Source organism: Neoarius graeffei, chromosome 4 (genome assembly GCF_027579695.1).
Source record: "Neoarius graeffei isolate fNeoGra1 chromosome 4, fNeoGra1.pri, whole genome shotgun sequence".
In the NCBI taxonomy this organism is placed as follows: domain Eukaryota; kingdom Metazoa; phylum Chordata; class Actinopteri; order Siluriformes; family Ariidae; genus Neoarius; species Neoarius graeffei.
The window spans coordinates 27,682,631-27,703,081 of record NC_083572.1 but is presented as its reverse complement, the minus strand read 5'-3'; the positions used below and the strand labels follow the sequence as shown (position 1 = coordinate 27,703,081).

General features: G+C 43.9%; 1 protein-coding gene across 1 annotated transcript; it reads right to left on the bottom strand.

The window, feature by feature from the left end:
• Nucleotides 1-320: 320 nt before the first annotated feature.
• On the bottom strand, nt 321-2,873 carry LOC132884549 (uncharacterized protein K02A2.6-like). The gene has a single exon (XM_060918411.1). The coding sequence runs from the start codon at nt 2,871-2,873 to the stop codon at nt 321-323; it is 2,553 nt and encodes an 850-aa protein (XP_060774394.1).
• Between the last annotated feature and the right edge of the window lie 17,578 nt (nt 2,874-20,451).

Here is a 20,451-nt window from a genome sequence, read left to right as displayed (position 1 = left end):
ATTAGAAAATAGATCCTTACATCACATCACCCTTCCTTCTGAGATAACAAAATGTCATAACTGTCTAAACAAATACTGAAACATTTTACTCAGGGTATCCAGGCTGCAGCATTTCCTAATAACACATTTCTTTCATTAAGTGGATCCAACCAATAGCCTCTTGATAAACTTTAACTAACTATGAGGCTACTTAAATCCATTAATTGAAACTCCTTCTTTAATAAAATCAGTCCTTCATCCAGTCTTGTGGTGGATTCAGAACCTGTAAAGAAAGCTTGTTAATTATAGCACGAACACCCTGTAAAGAAAGATTATTAGTACTACACAAAGTCTTTGTATCTTGCAGGAGGCTTCACGGCACAGCCACTGTGTGTCTTCACCGGAGACGGTGAGGCCCCCACTGCTGGTGGTTGGTGACTTGGACTCTGGTGCGGTTGAATGTCTTTGTTAGCCTGCGCTTCCTGCATAGGTGTAGGTTGCTCAGGAGCAGGTGTGTCTTTCTCAGGTGCTCCTGGGCCGTCGTCCATGTTGACTTTGGGCATCAAATGATGAGGGTTGCGACGCAGTACTCCTTTGTCTGTTTGTATGAGATAGGATCTTGGTGTCTCACACATTTTGAGCACTTTGCCATCTTTCCGCCATCCTTGCTCGCCGTCAAGCTTCAGGGCAACTGCAGTTCCAGGACTAAGCTCAGGTAAGTCTGTGACATTGTGCCTTCTGTTGAAGTTTCGCCTGTAGTTTGCTTTGGCTTTGGCGTCTGCCTGTCTCACCTGGTGCAGGTCGGGCCAAGCAGGCTGCAGGTGTGACTCCAGTGTGGGGATCGGTGTCCTGATCTGCCTCCCCATCATCAGCTGCGCCGGGCTCGCACCTGTGGCCTGGAGAGGAGTTGATCGGTAGCTCAACAGTGCTGCAAAAGGGTCAGACTGTTTTAGGATTTTCTTCGCTGTCTGTACAGCCCTTTCTGCTTCGCCATTAGCCTGGGGGTAATGGGGACTGGTTGTAATGTGTTGAAAGTCATAGTCTTTTGCAAACTGCTGAAAAGCTCGGCCCGTGAACTGTGGGCCATTATCAGTAATTAAGACATTAGGACAACCCCATCTTGCAAATATGCACTTCAGTCTGGTACGAGTTGTCTCGCCAGCTAGGTTAGGAAGATGTGCAGTCTCTATATATCTAGAGAAGTAATCTACAGCTACTAGATAGTACTGTTTGTTCAACTCACATATATCCGCACCCACTCTTTCCCACGGACGGGCAGGCAGCGGGGTGGTCAGCAGCGGTTCTCTTCTCTGTGTAGGTCGTGATTCTTGACAGTCTTTGCAACTGCTGACTAACTGCTGAATGTCTTTTCCTATGGCAGGCCACCAGATGCTCATCTGGGCCCTCTCATGGCACTTCACGATGCCCTGATGACCGCTGTGAATCTTCTGCAAGATGTCAGCACGCATGTTTTGGGGTATGACAATTCTGTCGCCGTAGAGCACTAGCCCCTGGGAGATGGATAGGTGATGTCTCTCACTGAAGTATGGCTTCACTGCATGAGGAACGTTAGCAGCGTACTTGGGCCAGCCAGCCCTGATGTAGTGCCTCACCTTTTCCATATCCACATCTTTTCCTGTCTCTGCCCTAACAATGTCCATTTTGGTGGGCGAGATGGGCCATGCGTTGCTGACTGCTTCCTCATATGCCTCTACTTCCTGGATCAGCTCGCAGACATCCGCAGTGAGGACTGGCTGGGGGTGTCTTGAAAGCACATCCGCCACAATTATCTCTTTGCCAGGCACATACACAGCAACTGGGTTGTATCGCATCATTCTCACGAGCAATCTCTGACACCTGAGTGGGACTGAGTCAAGGTCTTTGGTGTTTATCAATGGGACGAGTGGTTTGTGGTCAGTTTGAAGGGTGAAGCTTTCTAAGCCATACAGGAATCTGGAGAACTTTTCGCATACCCACACAGAGGCTAAGCACTCCTTCTCAATTTGGGCATATCGTTTCTCTGCATCTGTAAGCACTCTTGAGCAGTAGGCTATTGGCTTCAGTACGCCCTCATGGTCCTGTAGGATAACACCGCCCACCCCATAACTACTGGCGTCAGCACTAACAATTGTTTTCTTTGTAACGTCGTAGAATGCCAAAACAGGTGATTCTGTGATTAGGCACTTTACCTTGTGGAATGCTTCATCTTGAGCTGGGCCCCAGATCCATGCTGTGTCCTTTCTCAGGAGCTCGTTGAGTGGCCTTGTCACCTCAGACAGGTGTGGAACATACCTGCCCAGGTAATGGACCATGCCCATCATCTGTCTCAGGTCGGACACATTCTCAGGTGGCTGTAGTTGTGTTATGGCCTCGATCTTTGCATTGTCAGGATGTATGCCATTGCTGTCGATCACGTGCCCTAGGTAGCAGAGCTGGCTCTGTCTCAGCAGACACTTTTCATTGTTCAATTTCAGTCCTGCATTCTCGATGGTGCGTAGTGCACTCTGAAATCTTTGTTTGTGTTGCTCTGTCGAGTTTCCATACACTAATATGTCATCCATGAAAACTGCTATGCCGTCTTGGTCTTTCAGGAGCTCTGACATTTCTCTCTGGAAAATCTCTGGCGCACTTGTTATTCCGAAAGGCAGTCGTCGGAAGTAGTACCTGCCAAAAGGTGTTATAAATGTAGTCAGCTTTGCACTGTCCTCATGTAAGGGCAACTGCCAGAAGCCACTAGCAGCGTCGAGGAGTGAAAAGACTTTGGCTTCTGCAAGTCTAGGTAGGATATCGTCAATGGTGGGGAGCATGTATTTCTCTCTCTTTACTGCCTTATTGAGTTGTTTGAGGTCCACACATACCCTAATTTGTCCATTTTTCTTGGGGACAGCCACCATCGGCGCACACCATTCAGTTGGCTTTATTTCCTCAATTACGCCAGCCGCCATCATTCTGTCTAACTCCATCTTGACCTTGGAAAGCATTGGCACAGAAATTCTTCTGGGTGTCGTGACACTGTATGGGACCGCATTGTCTTTCAAGCAAATCTGAATTGGCTTAATTTTTAGCAACCCAATGTCTGTTGGGACTGCCGATTTGAGTTCATCCAGCCTTTTGACTAAGTCCATCGCGACTGATGCTCCATGTCCTAGGAGGTTGCTCACAGTAGATCCACTCACAATGAACAGCTTTATCCTAAAAGGCTTTTTTTTGACAGTAGTTGTGACCGTGAACTGTCCTTTGCACTGTAGTTTTCCTCCCGGGCTCTCCAACTTGGCAGACACTTTTGTCAGTTTAGGTTTGTATTTTAGGCTTGAAAATGTCTTTTCAGAAATTACACTGATATCAGCCCCAGTATCAATTTTGAAATCAACAGCAGTGTCAAGTATTGGGAGAGAAATAGTCCATGCACTGTTATCCTGCATTTGCCTGGTTTCACCTAGGAAATAGGTGACAACGGCGCCATCTTCTGGTGCACTAACATCATTGACTTCACGAGTACGGCACACTACTGCAAAATGCCCTGTTCTATTGCACAGTCTGCATGTTGCATTTTTAGCTGGGCAATCATTCCTCCCATGGCTTCTACCACATCTCTTACATTTCCACTCACCGGTGTTTTCTCTCAGATGCTTGTTGGCTTGTCTGTGTCCTCCACTTTTAGGTCTCCCCTTTCCTTTGTGCTGCTGTTGCTGCCGTTGTCATGCCACTTCGTTCAAATGAGCGCTGCTGCTAGCTGTTTGTTCACTGACATGTTCCTTTACTTGCTCCGATTGTCACACAAGTTCCACTGCTTTGCTCAACATTAAACTCGGCATTAATTGCATCTTCTCAGACAGTTCTTTGTCGATAACTCCTACCACAAGTCTGTCGTGGATATTCTCATCCTTTGCATTTCCAAAAGCACATGTCTGGGCTAGCTCATGAGGGCTGCGAATGTATTCTTCAGCAGATTCACCTGGCTTCTGAGCACGCAGGTGGAAACATGCACGCTCATGGATCACATTAACTTGCGGCACAAAATAGCTGTCAAACTTCCCTAACACAGTCTCATACGTCTCTTCTTCTTCTTCTTCTTCTTCTTCTTTTTCTTCGAAAACGAATGTCTTGTATATCTGTTCTGCCTCCTTCCCGAGTGCATAAATCAAAGTACAGACCTGTACATCGTCTTCCTCTTTGTTTAATTTCACCGCAGTCCTGTAGCGGGAAAAATGTTGCTTCCATTCCGGCCAACGTTCCGGATGGTTGAATTCGAAGTTTTCTGGAGGATGGAATTTCGCCATTCCTTAACTTCTGACACCATGTGAAGTAATAATGAAACCACTTGAAGCTAGTTTCGTTTAACTTGTTTACTGAACTTCGTGACTGAGTGACATACAGCTTCTCCGGTTACTGCGCGCACTCGCACATATCACAGGTGATGTGTCTTATATACGGGACGTACCACATTAAGGCATAACTCCGCATTAGAAAATAGATCCTTACATCACACTGCCAACACCCTAGGAGTGCTTAAGAGCAACAAGCACAGACAACATACTGAAGACCCCCAAGTTGCAGAGCTGTCAGAGAAACAGAAAGCCCTAAGACTATGCATATACCAAACAGGGAAGAGCAAAGACCAAAGTGTCCTGAGAAAGGAACGTAACACCATCCTTCGGCAGATAAACAAACGATTGAAAGAACTTGAGATAAAAAGAGCAGATGGCTTAATAGACGAGATTTCTTCCACAAATGACTGTAGCAAAATGTTCAGGGCAACCCATGCCCTCAAAGTTGGAACTTCTCCATCACTCTCAGTTCAAAATGCTGAAGGTCACTTTATTGCCATGGACAAGGGCAAGGCAGATGCAATAAGAGACTGGTTCCTACAGCAATTCACTGACCCAAACTGAGAAAAACTAGAACCTTTCCAAAGTAACCCTAGGCCTCTTGTAGCCCCAATTACAGAGGACGAAGTCAAGAAGGCCATAAAATCCTTGAGAAATGGGTGTTCACCAGGACCTGACGGAGTCAGCAATGAATTATTCAAATATGGGAGCGACTTTATATCCCCAGTTTTCACATCCAGCTTGAACTATGTCTTCGTACACCACCATCCAGTAGAAGCCATCGGTGAAGGAACACTCATTGCTCTGCCCAAACCCAAAAAATCACCTGGTCCACCTGCAAACCTGCGTTCTATTGCCCTCTTGAACAGTATCCGGAAGATTTTGTCCACTGTCGCACTCCACTGCATCAGAGACAAAATTGACAACTTCACTGGGCCATATCAGAGTGGATTCAAAAGGGGATGTAGTTGTGCAGACATTGTGTGGGCCCAACACATGCTTGTCTCAGTTGTCATGTCCAAACACTGGGACTTCCACAAAATGGGCATAGACATGTCATGTGCCTTTGACACTATAAAATGTTCGAAAATCCTAGAAGTGTTAAACCAGGCTGGGTGCAGCAACAATGAAGTGCGACTGGTAAGGCTACTGCTGTCAGGTACCAAGCTGAAGGTACGAGTTAGATCAACACACTTGGCAGACTTTGAAACAACCATTGGTTCGCCACAAGGAGACAGCCTGTCCCCAGTGCTGTTCACCTGCTACCTTGCAGCTGCACTAGAAACTGTACAGAGATCTTCCACGAGACCTAATCCACCCTTCTCTAAACTGGGCATGCCCCTAGAAATGGAGTATGCAGACGATGTGGATTTCCTAGACGAAGAAAAAGATCCACTAGAAAGACTTCTACCTGTTGCTGCCAAAAACCTAAAGGACTCAAACCTGTTCATGAATGAAGGTAAAACAGAGTTCACTCTTGTCTACCTGGCTGATACATCAGAGAAGGATGAGAACGACAAATCACAGAGGAATGGAGGAAAAGTAAAATCCTGGGTTCCCTCCTCTGTAGCTCTGCTGATGTAGAGGCACGTTGCATCATGGGTAACATTGCATTTCGATCATTTTGGAAGATTTGGATCCGAAGAGCTAGGATTCCTTTGGCAAAGAAGCTACAACTATACAATGCTTGTTGTGTCTCCATCATGTTATATAACTGCAACAGCTGGGCAACACCAAAGGCAGTCATAAGCTTGACATCTGCCACCGTAAACACCTGTGTGCTATCACAGGTCATCAGTGGCCTAAGAGTATGGTAACAAACTACACCTTATACAGAATCTGCAACACAACACCTCTCTCCATAAAAGTCGATCAACTCAGGTGGTCTATGTTTGGACACATCCTTAGAATGCCACAAGACACACCTGTGCAAAAAGCTTTGGAATTTGCAGTAATAGGCTCCAGCAGATACAAGGCCCATAAAGGAAGGCATTGTGTAAATCTGCTCAGCACGCTGAAGGCAGACCAAAAGCACAGAGGATGGGGTCCCCCTACAACAGAAAAGAAACTCCGAGAGCTAAGGGAGCTTGCAGGATGTGAGACACAGTGGAAGAAGATGAAGAAAAAACTGAATGCAGCTGCAGGACACTTCCATGACTGTAGATGCAGAAAACCAGTGAATGATGATGATGATGATGATGATGATGATGATAGATTTGTTATGTAACAAATTTATTTGTATTTTTTTTCCCAGGTAGTAAGTGTTATTTCCTAGTTGCTTCTACTGGAAAAGTATAGAAAATGGCTATTATTCTCCTCAAACTTTGGTGTTGGTTATTTTTTTAAATCGGACATTGGTATTTTGAAATTTATGTATTTTCATGTGTGGGTCCTTAAAAAAATAAAAAGTTTTAATCGAAGCTTTCACTTTGGATGCTGTGGCCCAACTGCTTTTTGTCACAGAATCTAAGTGAGAAAGAAAACAACAATTGAAACAATTGGTGCTAAAGAAGGCAACTGAACATGCTTGAAATTCAAGACATTTCACCTCTCATCTGAAAGGCTTCTTCAGTTCTGTCTGACTAGTGGGAAGTTCCAGATATTTTGGGGAGTTCCAGATATTTTGCTTTTGGTCCTCTAGTGGACCAAAAGCAAACCTTTTACACTCTCAGTCATCCTTTTACACTCTCAGTCATCCTGTGACCCATGTGACCTCAATGTTCCTTAGGTTTGCTTTTGGTCCACTAGAGGATAAATACCTGGAACTCCCCACTAGTCAGACAGAACTGAAGAAGCCTTTTGGATGAGAGGTGAAATGTCTTCAAGAATTTCAAGCAAGTCCAGTTGCCTTCTTTAGCAATGATGGTTTACAATGACCTGGATGAATGAGAACCTTCACAGACAAACAATTGAAATGTAAATGAGTTGTCCAAGTGCAAAGTCAAGTACTTAGTAACACTTGCCTTAGGCTACGTTTACACTAGACCGTATCTGTCTCGTTTTCTTCGCGGATGCACTGTCCGTTTACATTAACCCCCCTGAAAAAGCGGGGAAACGGGAATCCGCCAGCGTCCACGTATTCAATCTAGATCGTATCAGCTCCGGTGCTGTGTAAACATTGAGAATACGCGAATACGCTGTGCTGAGCTCTAGCTGGCGTCTCATTGGACAACGTCACTGTGACATCCACCTTCCTGATTCGCTGGCGTTGGTCATGTGACGCGACTGCTGAAAAACGGCGCAGACTTCCGCCTTGTATCACCTTTCATTAAAGAGTATAAAAGTATGAAAATACTGCAAATACTGATGCAAATACTGCCCATTGTGTAGTTATGATTGTCTTTAGGCTTGCCATCCTTCCACTTGCAAGTAATAAGTGATCTGCGCTGGGATCTCACACACAGCGGCTCAGTCCCGAATCGTGGCTTGTTCACTTCACTCGCGCGCTGTGTGAGCTGCGCAGGGCCGGAGTGCGCACCCTCCAGAGGGCACTCGCTGTTCAGGGCGGAGTGATTTGGAGCGCAGGATGCCTGCGGAGCCGAGCGTATCCGCGTATTGGTGTTGCTGTGTGCACGGCTAACGGTTTTATGTAAACGCGAATCGTTTTAAGAACGTTAATCTGATGATCCGCTGATTCGACGTAATGTAAACGTAGCCTTAGTAACACAGAGACATCAAATAAAGGCTTCTAATTATAATCTTACTTGTGCTTTCTGTATTGTTAGGGCATTTCCACCTCACGGAGTTTCCCAGGGCACCAAGAATCTTTTGAGGAACTCAATAACAAAACATGCATTTTGACTGGAGGAACTTGAGATTAATTTGAGTTCCTGGAGGATTGTTCCAAGTGAGTGAGCAAACAAACTGAGAGCATAACTGAATGAGACAATGGGAGGGCTGTGGTTGACTGAGCTAGAGAGTGAGCTTAAAGGAAAACAAAACCCACAAATCAACACCATTTACTGATCAGGGGATGTCCCCCCCTGCACATTTAAATTAAAAATAAAACTTTATAACAACAATTTATCAATTTTAAAAGTTATGATATTGCAAAAAAAAAAAAAAAAAAAGGCTTTCCTGGACACAACCATTTGTATTGTAACTAGATATCCATCTGTGGCATAACTGGATCACTAGTACTTAGTAACACTTGCCTTAGTAACACAGAGACATCAAATAAAGGCTTCTAATTATAAAAAATCCCCAGGTGCCACTGCTCTCTCTCTCTGTACAGTATGTGTGTTTGTTTGTGTTAACTGCTTCAGATGGAAAAGATAGAACTTCACTGTGCTGTAATATATATGTGACTAATAAAGACTTTTAAAAAATCTCATCAAAAATTTTCTGTAACCATGTGATTTTTACTGGCAACAAAACACACAAATCAACAGATTTTGAGTAAATCTAACTTGGCAAGATAAAACATATGCAGTACTGACACAGATAATAATAAACAATTACACTGTCATAGCAACATGATTCTTGCCCTCTAACAAGATAGCTTTTCTCAGTGAATTAAAAATAAACAAAAGCATGTCACATAAAAATACAAGGAACATTTTAATTTAAAAAAAACCAAAAAAACTAAAATTACTCAGTGTGTTTACATGCACATAGAGAAAATCGAATTTCTGCCGTAGCTTGACTGAAATCGAAGTTCTAAATGCCATGGAAACACCTCAGCTCAGCTGAAATCGAACCGAACTGGATTTCTCGTAATCGAGCTACGCGACCTAGATTATGCGATTGTAGCCGAGCTACTTAGTGCATGTAAACCCTATCGAGCTACGTAGTCGAGCTACTTACTTCAGCACTGCCCCTTCCGGAAGTGACGAGTGACGAGACCACAAGTGGGAAACACAACAGCCTCAGTCGGCATGACAACAGTAGTAGTAGCGAGCAGAAGAAGAGGTCAGGAGGAACAACATCTCTCGATGTTGCTGTCCTCGTCGTCATTCTTCTTGTGAACACGGAACTGATAACTTTGTTTATACTCTTGAATAGCTCTTCTTCATGATGACAACCGGAAGTGTACCAACACGATGGGGCGTGTAGCGCCACCTGTGGCTTGGGTGCACAATGTACCTCACACAATAGCTCGATTTCCTTGTGTGCATGTAGGATTGGATTTCTCTGGCACCCCTGCTGGGACCCTTAGCTCGATTACCGACAGTAGCTCGATTTGGATGTGCATGTAAACGCACTGACTGTGAGCACTGAGTGACATAGCGTTTATAGGCAGCAAAAGGCTTCCCAAAGCTGGGTGTGTTGTGTGTGCTCACTGTTTCTGTGTGTGTGTGTGTGTGTGTGTGTGTGTGTGTGTGTGTGTGTGTGTGTGTGTGTGTGTACAAGAATACACTGCACAAGAATAATTGGGTCCAGAATCGGCTTCTATGCCCACCTGAAGACCCACAAGGACCAAGAAGGAGGACAGTCATACTCGACTACGAGTGACCGCCAATTAATGGTGTGCGTTTTCACTGCTTCAGTGATCCGGCTTATTTTTACAGTCAAAAGTTTAACACTGGGGCATCTTTAGGGTTGCTTACAACAATTTAGAAGTGATATCTGTTAGGCCTTAGATTTGATAAGTCATATAGCAAGTGTGATGTCACAATTTGATGTCAGAGTGCAATATTTGAACCTTGGAGAGAGTACAATGTCAGCACTCAGGGACGTACCGGTATGATTTTAAAAGAAAAACAATCTGTTCACAGCAATGTTCCCTCTAATTTTTTTCAGTACTGAGCAAATTGAAATGTGTCTGAGCGACATGCTTCAGCACTGTGAGCAGATTTACACAACTGTAAAGTATGCGATTGGGATAATAATGCATAATAGATTATAATCGCAGCAATATGCCTTTAATCTTATTTATTAACTTCTGTTCAGTATTCAAGTGTTTAACAACAGGTATAGAACTCTGATTGTGTTCACTTCCATGAGATTTTAACAGTCTGGGCTTTAAGAACTTGGGTAGACCTGAAATATGTTAATTTCCGTCTATGATTTAAGAACTTTGGTAGGCATTTAGAACATTTCTTTGTGATTGTGCTCACTTCAGTCATTTTAAAGAATGTAGGTAAGTCTATACAGTAGAACTTAGAACTAGTGATTGTGTTAAACTTGTGTTAAACTGTCCATGAGTTAAAGAAGGGCCTGGATGTAACTCATCCTCCAATTTGCATGGAGACCTCTCTGTAAGGGGAGCATCTGAAAAACACAAACCAAAAGAGTAACATCCACTTACTATTGCTCAAAATCTTATACCAACAACATTTTCAAGCTTTTTTCTAAATTACAGTTTTTAATCATCATACAGTGATGCAGTAATGCAAGCAAGATAACAGGCTACATTTGGTTACTGTCCAGTATATGAAAAATAATGAATATATATTATTCTACCAGGGGCGGCATGGTGGTGTAGTGGTTAGCACTGTCGCCTCACAGCAAGAAGGTCCTGGGTTCGAGCCCCGGGGCCGGCGAGGGCCTTTCTGTGTGGAGTTTGCATGTTGTCCGCGTGGGTTTCCTCCGGGTGCTCCGGTTTCCCCCACAGTCCAAAGACATGCAGGTTAGGTTAACTGGTGACTCTAAATTGACCGTAGGTGCGAGTGTGAATGGTTGTCTATGTGTCAGCCCTGTGATGACCTGGCGACTTGTCCAGGGTGTACCCCGCCTTTTGCCCATAGTCAGCTGGGATAGGCTCCAGCTTGCCTGTGACCCTGTAGAAGGATAAAGCGGCTACAGATAATGAGATGAGATGAGAATTATTCTACCTTAAATCTTCTCTCATCTGTCTTTGGCCCCTTTCCAGTGGTTATAGACCTTCTGGAGATTTATGGGACCCTCTGCTTGTCTTGACTTGATTCTCATCAGTTGGTCCAGGTGTTTGACCCCAAGTCGGTTCCGTGATTTTGTCTTAATGCGATTCGTGAGACTGAAACCACGTTCACAGTCTGCACTAGATGCTTGGAATGTGCCACATATGTCAATTAGGTGTATCAGATCTGGAAACCTCTCACTTCTCATCGACCAGGTTATAGTCTCAGCAAACATCTGTATTGCTCCTGTTTTTCTTTTTTCTTTAATTATGAACTTGAAATCATCATATTGTTGGGAGATCCGTGTCGTGACGTCCTCTCCCGTATTACCAAGAAGTGCTTGAAAGTTCTCTGTCAGTTTAGTGATGTAGTTCACCCCATGATCAAAGCCAAACGTTGAATCCAGTGTTTTGAGGTCAAATGCAGCCCAATCTTTGAGCTCATCTTCAGGACAGCGAGCATCTAAATGCTCCCAGACTTTGCGGATAAAAAGAATAATGTCCGTTGTATTTACTGCATTCTCACGCTCCAGCAGTTCACTCACATATCTGCTCCAATGAACACGTTCTCCTAGATACTGAGTGCGTAGTTTTTGAATTCTGGCTCTGGCGAGACAATGCCCATCCATGACCGTGAGGTTGCTACGCTGTAAACTGACACAGGGCTGAGCTAATTCTTCCAAAACATCTCCAAGCACAGTGAGCACAACTCTGTATTTGGAATTGGTCAGTTTTTGATGACAGTATTTTGCAACTGGATCATTGGCAGCCTCTTTTGTGCAGTATTCTGTCAATACAGAGTAATTTCTCAAAAGAGCACAGACAGCTTGATATCGGGAAAGTCAGTGCACTTCATTCAAAGGCCTGAAAGACAGCGACTCCACCTCTAAAACATCAGCCAACTCCGTGAACTTAGCTTTCTTCACTGATGACCTGCTAAACATTAAGTATACGGTCCTGAGCAGTGTTTCAACCTCCTTCATCAAAGGCACATCATCACAAGCGTCATCAATTCCCAAATCCTCCCTATGGGCCACACAGTGTTGTTCAGTGAGGTGTGGTATCTGCCTTTTCAGTAAAGCAGTGACTCCTCTATGTTTCCCTAACATAACAGAGGCACCATCTGAGGTTAACATGACCATTTTATTTACAGTAAGTCTAGCACGTGGTCTGCATAGAACTTTACAATGGCATCCACAATGTTCTGAGCGCTGCATCCTGAAAGCTGAATAATACCAGCAAAGACAGTCTTGTGATGCACCTCATTTTGCTCACGAAACTTTATGTACAGCACAAGCATCTTATGCACTGTGATGTCAGTGCTTTCATCGGCAATTAATGTGTGAAAACAGGTGTCCCGTACACTGTTCATAATTTCACTCTGAACAACAGCATTGATTGATTCAACAAATTCAAATGCGTAATTCTTGCTTCTCCAGCTGTCGGGTACATCTAAGTATTTTGCCATATGATCATGGATGTCTTGGACTGACAACATCGATGCATTTATTTTTATGGCAAGAAGCACATTGTCAATTAGCATTTTGATTTGTTCAGGGTTTGCCCTGGCTTTGTTAAGTCTTTCCTTTTGCGCTTCATCTGATTCATTAAGTAGCTGGCTGATGGATGTTGCATGCTTACAACTGTACAGAAGCGACACGGCATCTGTGTGAACCTTTTGTGTCAAATGACGCTTCAAATAGTCGAGTTTCCACTCTGTCCATGTTTTACCAGTTGAGAAGTCTCCTTTTGTTTTAGCCTCCATGCAGATTTTACAGACGACTCCACTAGCTTCTTCATATGTGAATATATCTGACAGTTTCACAGTCTTACCTCTACCGTCACTTGTATTTGTTTGAACTATTTCTTCTAGCCACTCTCGTTGAAACTCAGGGCTAACTTTTTTCTTTGGGGGTTGTTGTAAAGATAGCACTCCTGTCTTTCTTTTGGCCATTGTTGTCATTAACTGATTCAGATTGAGCAGAGCGTGAGACATGGTATAGAATGCTTGCGTGTAATTGGCTGCATTGTCTACAGCCTAATAAATGGAAATTGAGTATGAGACTACTCCACTAAATTCGCGGATGAGATGGACATTCGTTTTTTAAAATTTTTAAAATTAGTCTAATAAAAAACTGTGCTGTCTGAAAAATCTGGTGCGCGGCAGGCCTGAGAGGTCTGCGTGGCCGCGCACAGCTTAGAGGGAACATAGGTTCACAGTGTACAGGTACAAATATGAGCAAGTGAACACTAAAACATGTCTTGTATGGATATTATCTGTCAGTATAAAGGAGGGTTTTTTTGGGGGGGGTTGAATTTAAGGCATTGTGAGAACACAATGAGTGAATGTGTGAAAAAAAAATATGTATAACATCTCATTCTCATCTCTAGCCGCTTTATCCTGTTCTACAGGGTCGCAGGCAAGCTGGAGCCTATCCCAGCTGACTACGGGCGAAAGGCGGGGTACACCCTGGACAAGTCGCCAGGTCATCACAGGGCTGACACATAGACACAGACAACCATTCACACTCACACCTGTGGTCAATTTAGAGTCACCAGTTAACCTAACCTGCATGTCTTGTGGGGGAAACCAGAGCACCCGGAGGAAACCCACGCGGACACGGGGAGAACATGAAAACTCCATGCAAAAAGGCCCTCGCCGGCCATGGGGCTTGAACCCAGACCTTCTTGCTGTGAGGCGACAGCACTAACCACTACACCACTGTGCCACCCTATGTATAACATTTTCATATTTATGTTCTAACAATAGGACTCCTCATATGTAAAAACTTTTTGTTTTTGTAATTTGCCTAATCTATTTTTTCAGATACAGTGGAAATGGAAACAAGAATGTGCAAAAAGGGACTTTTAGTTCCTAGTTTAATTCCTGAGTTTAGTTCATCTGGTTCCAGGAACTTTTGGGTCAAAAGGGATATATGATGAGCTAAAATGTTAGCTATAAAACAAGGTTTAGCCTGGTTGAGACACAGGTGCTGTTGTATTGTTTTGAGTGCAATACAGGTCAAATATAATTTACAAATCATTGTTTTTTATTTTAATTTCAGGTTCAACATACCATCCCAGATTTTTCTGATTTGGGGTTGTATATAAAAGCCCACTGTACTATCACAGTAGCAGGGATAGCATTTACAATTGCAATTTGACAAGTTGTGTGACAAGTTGGCTCTATAGACTATGCCCATGTCCATACATCAAAATGACTAATGAGAGTAAATCATATATGTAAACAGCAAATGTAGTAAGTGAATATCTGAGACTTACAGGTGCTGGAGGGGAGGGGGCAGTAAGAATCAGAATTTTTTTGTGTTCCCCACCAGAGAGACTCTTTTGTTCCTTGTCAAGTCAAGTTTGTTCATATAGCGCTTTTAACAATAGACATTGTCCCAAAGCAGCTTTACAGAATCTGAATGACCCAAGACATGAGCCAATTTTATCCTTAATCTATCCCCAATGAGCAAGCCTGTGGCAACAGTGGCAAGGAAAAACTCCCCCAGATGACATGAGGAAGAAACCTCGAGAGGAACCAGACCCAAAAGGGAGCCCATCCTCACCTGGACAACAGTAGACAACATGACTATAACATTAACAGTTTTAACATGAAGTCAGTTTCACTGATGTTATAACTCTTCATTGATGGAAACTTGAGTGGAAAACTGTTCATGACAACCGCAGTCCTAAAGTTAGCAAGCCAACTGTAGTCCTCAGCCACAAAAGCATAACTGTAAGTGTCCAGAGTGTCTTCCAAGTGTGACTTTCAACTGTCCATATGGGTCCATCCTCCACAGGAGCGATGTGATGAGACTCCAACCAGACATAGGGCATTAGGATGGATCAGGCAGGTCCGAGGAGAAGAAGAGGTCAGCACCTTGATCCCAGGATTGACATGTAACTCAGAGGGACAGATTTGGGGGGGGGGGAAGAGGAAACACAGGTTGTTAGGTATGCCCAATGTCACCTGAATAAGTAGGAACAGTATACATTTTGTGCTGAGTACAAGCGGGGACTCCAGCAAAACTAACTATGACAGCATAACTAAAAGGAGAGAGCCAGAAGGTAACACAGGCATGAGGGAGCCCCAGGACATAAAGAAGCCAGCCACTACACCGTCAACAAACTCAAGTGAGCAAGTGAGTGGGGGACTGACAGCATCCATACATCCCAGTTTACCAAAATACTATGTCTGAGGACCCTCCAGATCGACTCCTTTTCCTCATAAACACCATTAACAAACGGCTTGACTAAACAGATATGTTTTCAGCCTAGACTTAAATGCTGAGACTGTCTGATTCCTGAACAGTACTTGGAAGGCTGTTCCATAACTGTGGGGCTTTGTAAGAAAAGGCTCTGCCCCCTGATGTAGCCTTCACTATATGAGGTACCAGCAGATAGCCTGCACCTTTTGATCCAAGTAAGCATGGCGGGTCATAAAGGACCAGAAGTTCACTCAGGTACTGTGGTGCGAGACCATTCAGTGCTTTAAAGGTCAATAGTAGTATTTTATAATCAATACGAAATTTGATTGGGAGCCAATGCAGTGTGCATAAGACAGGGGTGATGTTGTCATATTTTGTAGTTCTAGTAAGGACCTCTTGCTGCTGTATTTTGAACTAACTGGAGCTTGTTTATGCACTTATTGTGTAACCCTGTTGGAATTCATTACTAAGAAGTTAAAAGCTGATATGAATAAATAAGTTCATAGTGAAATAAATAGCTCAAAAAGTTAAAAGGTTAATGGTAATAAATAGTATTAAGGTTAAGAAAGAGTTAAAACCCATTGGCCAGGACGGGGTTAAATGGGAAGTGTTATGTTAAGTGAAATGGATGTTGGGTAACATACATTATCTTTCTTGGGGTTATAGATTTGCAATGTATTCTTTTATTTCATTTTATTTTATTTATTTACTTTTGAAAGGTGAATGTTATTGTGTTAAAACTGTAAAAACTGTGTACATGTAAAAAGAATTAAGTTTGTAAAAAATGTACTTACCTGTTACGTTAGCCAATCAGAGTGGGGTTGGAGGTCGAGGGGAAGCAGGAAGTGTGAGAGAAAAAAGAGCATGCGAAAAAAAAACGGGAAGATGACTAAGAGTTAGGCTGTGACGCATGTGAACTGCAAAGTTGGCAAAACGCTAATTTGATGTATGTATATGGTAAATGTTTAATGACAAACGGACAGTGAGTCGTTTATGGACATTCTGCCTATGCATAGTAGTGTTACACGCGAGTTTAGTGGAAGACTTTGACCAAAAGTTTCCCACGAGGATACCGTGAGTGATAGTCAACCAGACTTCGCTTGTTGGAGTTAAGTGAACTGTGCAAGTAAGTAGCCTGCCCGGCTATACTACTTCAGTGACAGATCCTCATACTCCGAGCCTCGGAGGCATATCTTCGGCTGTGACAACGTCGGTGCTCCTTCAGCACCGCCAGCACTGCGAGGCTACCGAGAGCCCGACGCCGACAACAGCTGAAGCAGTGAGTTTTATTTCATGCGCCACGGCGTGAAGCGGCCATGTTGTTTTAGGTCTCTCCGCTCCCAAGCCACACTAGTCTACAGGCCTGCATCTTTTGACTTTCACCGTGCTTTGGTTGGGTACCCATTTCATTTTTGTTTCATTTGATAGTATTTCAGTTTATGATATAAACTGCCGGCATTAGAATAAGGTGTAGCCTATGAGGTTTTGATTGAAGATTTGAGTTGTGAATATTTGAGTTTGGATTGCAATTGAAACTGAGTTGAATTATTTGGACTCTAACTGAACTGGAACTAAAAGAGAATATTTTATGTTTGTATGTTATGTATATATATATTTTTTTTCTACTTTTAAGTAAACCGTTGAACTTAATGTTTTGTGCATGTGTGCATATTTCATGTAGGGAGTTCATACAGAGGTAACGTTGAACCCTGAGTTTAGAGGTTAAAGGGTAAACAGGTCATTTGAGACATATTTCAGGTCGAGGTATTTACAAAGTAAGACAATACATTAAGAAAGAGACAGGATTTCATGGTTAATTCATCAGTTTGATATCTTTATGTTAAATGTGTAAAACCGTAGCCTAGTGTCATGATTAGCATCATTAAGTAGTTTAAATAGCAACATTCAAAGACATTTCTGATTACATAAATTAGAGCATTAGTTAACTACATAGAGAGAGAGAGAGAGATCTCTCGCCATACATGGATTCGGGGAGCGCACTCCAACAAATAGCCAGGTCAGCTAGGGGGGCGCTACATAAAATGGGGGCTCGTCCGGGATCGTAAATACTGTTAATTAATGTGACTAATTACTTTAGGAAATTAAATAATTAAGGATATTTTTAGTTTATTATTAGCATTTGGTAGCTAACTGCTTAGCATAAATAGGATTAGCATTCCTGTTGAAAAGACTCAAAGTTAATGTAATTATGGAGACTTCAAGTAGCCATTCAGAGTTAGCAACGGAGCTAAGGGGATGGTGCCGTGGCGAGGCTGTACCTGAGGATCATGCAGTCCTGCTACTCATTCCCAATGAAGTCGACATCAGCCTCATTGAAGAGACGATGCAAACAGTGAAGAGTTTAGGACGTGTGCGAGTCCGAGGGCGAACTTTCAGTACACGGCACAACAGCTACCTTGTCCTGTGTGAGTGTAGAGAAACAGCAGAAAGAGATAATGTTCCTCCTGAGATCTTTCCTATTGAAGGTGGAGAAGCATGGACTGTAGTCATAGCAAATGGAGTTCCACAAGGTGATGCTCCACCGCCAGCTCCAGGCGCCAATGCACAGGATTTTAGTCAAAAGTTAGCTGGGCTGCTGCAGGCTGAAGGTAAGACCATAGAAGACCTCCGCAAAATGTTCCCTGTTAAAGATTCTAACTCAACGGAGTCAATCCTGCAAGCGGTGGGGGATTTTCTTCAAAAAACTTCAAAGCTTTCAAGTGACAACAGTTATCGCCGTCTACGATTTTTCTCTGGGACATTGCCCACCCCATCCGGAGAAGAGCAGTTTGACCACTGGCTGGGACAAGCAAAGCTCATGGTGGAAGAGTGTGATTGCTCTCCCAAAGAGAAAAGGCGAAGACTCATGGAGAGCCTCAGAGGTCCGGCATTGGAGATTATCAAAGCAGCTCGAGTGAGTGATCCTGATGTGTCACCTGAACATTGTTTAGAGGCACTTGAACATGCCTTTGGGAGTGCAGAGTCAGGAGATGACTTGTATTTTGCATTTCGCTTACTACAGCAACAGACAGGTGAAAAGCTTTCAGACTTTCTCAGGCGGCTAGACCAGTCGTTGAACAAGGTGGTCCAGAGAGGTGGTCTCCCTCCTGCTTATGTAGACCGAGCAAGACTAGATCAGTTGCTGCGTGGTGCTGTCTCCTCTGATTTGATGGTAGTCAATCTGCGTCTGAGAGAGAGGAAACTGATCCCGCCATCTTTTCTCCAACTGTTAAAAGAAATAAGAGAAGAAGAGGAATATGAAGCCTCACGAAAGAAAATCAGTCCCTTTGTGCAGAGTGCCTATCTAAGGCAAGATAGTGATGTTAAGCAGTCTGAACTTCAGAGCTTGAAATCAGAAATAAAAGAGCTCAAGTCTTTAGTCACTGCTGCAGTGTCTAAGCCAGCTTCAGCTATGCTGGGTAGCACTGAGAAAACTCCCCTTAAACCTGTATCAAATGAACATTGCGCTGACAGTGAACTGACAGCATTGAAGCAAGAGGTGAAACGCCTGCAACAGAAAGTTACTCAGAAAGCGCCTGAGCCTCAAGCTGCTATTTCAGCTGTAAATACGCAAAACCCAGTTGCCAGCTCTCCACAGAGATCAGTCAAACGCTCTGATGAGTATTTTTGTTATCGCTGCGGGGAGAATGGGCATTTTGCAGGGAAGTGTGAGAACCCAGAGAACCAAGCCAAAGTTATCAAGAGACTTATCCAAGCTTTGAAACTGTCAAAAAACAACCAGCCATCGGCTGATGCCACTGCTAGTGGAGTGAACAGTGTAGTGAAGAAAAGCACTGCTGATGTGCCAGAAAACGCCTGCATCCCTGATGGTCTAGTTGGTCCGCCCAGTTTAGTGCCATTGAAGATTAATGGGCACTCCTGCACTGCTCTGTTAGACAGTGGCTCGCAGGTGACAATTATATTTGCACCATGGTACCAGAAGCATCTGTCTGATGTCCCTATTCAGCCCGTGTCTGGTCTGTCCCTCTGGGGATTAAGTGAAACGGGTGTTAGCTATCCCTATTGTGGGTATGTGGTGGTTGACATTGAATATCCAGCTGAGGTGTTAGGAATCAGTCAGACGGTGACTGTACTTGCTCTCATATGTCCTAGCCCTAGAGCTGAAGATCCGACATCTGTCATTGTGGGCACCAACGCTAGCCATGTTAGACGCCTGGTGAAACAGTGTCAAGACAATGGTGTGGAGGTTGCACGTGTTGAGCGAACACTGGGTCTCCGTGTTAGTGTTAATGAAGAAGAATCCACTCTCCATAGTGGTGCTATCCCTGTGCATGAAGATGAGGTCGGTTGCGTTAGATGGCTGGGTCCAGGCCCTCTGAACATCCCACCGGAAGGTGACACACAGGTAGTGTGCAAAGTTGAGTTACTGAAGCCAGTTGAACAAGAGATACTGATGATCGATGCATCACCCAAATCTGCATTGCCCGCTGGTGTGTTCCTCCATCCCATGGTTGTGCCCAGTGGCGCATTGGATGTCGACATCTTCAGAGTGTTAGTCAAGAATGAATACACGAGAGAAACATCCATACCTGTTGGAACAGTGATTGGCTGCATGTATCACATTGACTCAGTCGCGACTATTCCCCCTAAAGAGACTGCTTGCACTGAGTTTGATGCAAGCTTAATAAACTTTGGAGACACCCCAATCTCTGAATCATGGAAGAACAGACTAAGACAGAAACTAGCACAGAAGTCACATGTATTCTCAATGCATGAGTGGGATGTGGGGTTAGCCAAAGGCGTAGAGCACAGAATCCGTCTCTCTGATCCCCGGCCTTTTCGTGAGCGGTCACACCGACTAGCTCCTGCAGATATTGAAGACGTGAGGAAGCATTTACAAGAACTGCTACAGGCAGGAATCATTACTGAGTCTCGAAGCCCCTATGCGTCACCAATTGTAGTCGTACGAAAGAAAAATGGCTCTATTAGGATGTGCATAGATTACCGACTGCTGAAAAGCCGCACAATCCCTGACCAGTATACGACGCCTTGCATTGAAGATGCACTGAACGCCCTGTCAGGAAGTCAGTGGTTTTCTGTTCTGGACTTGCGCTCTGGGTACTACCAGATAGCCATGTCCGAAGACGAC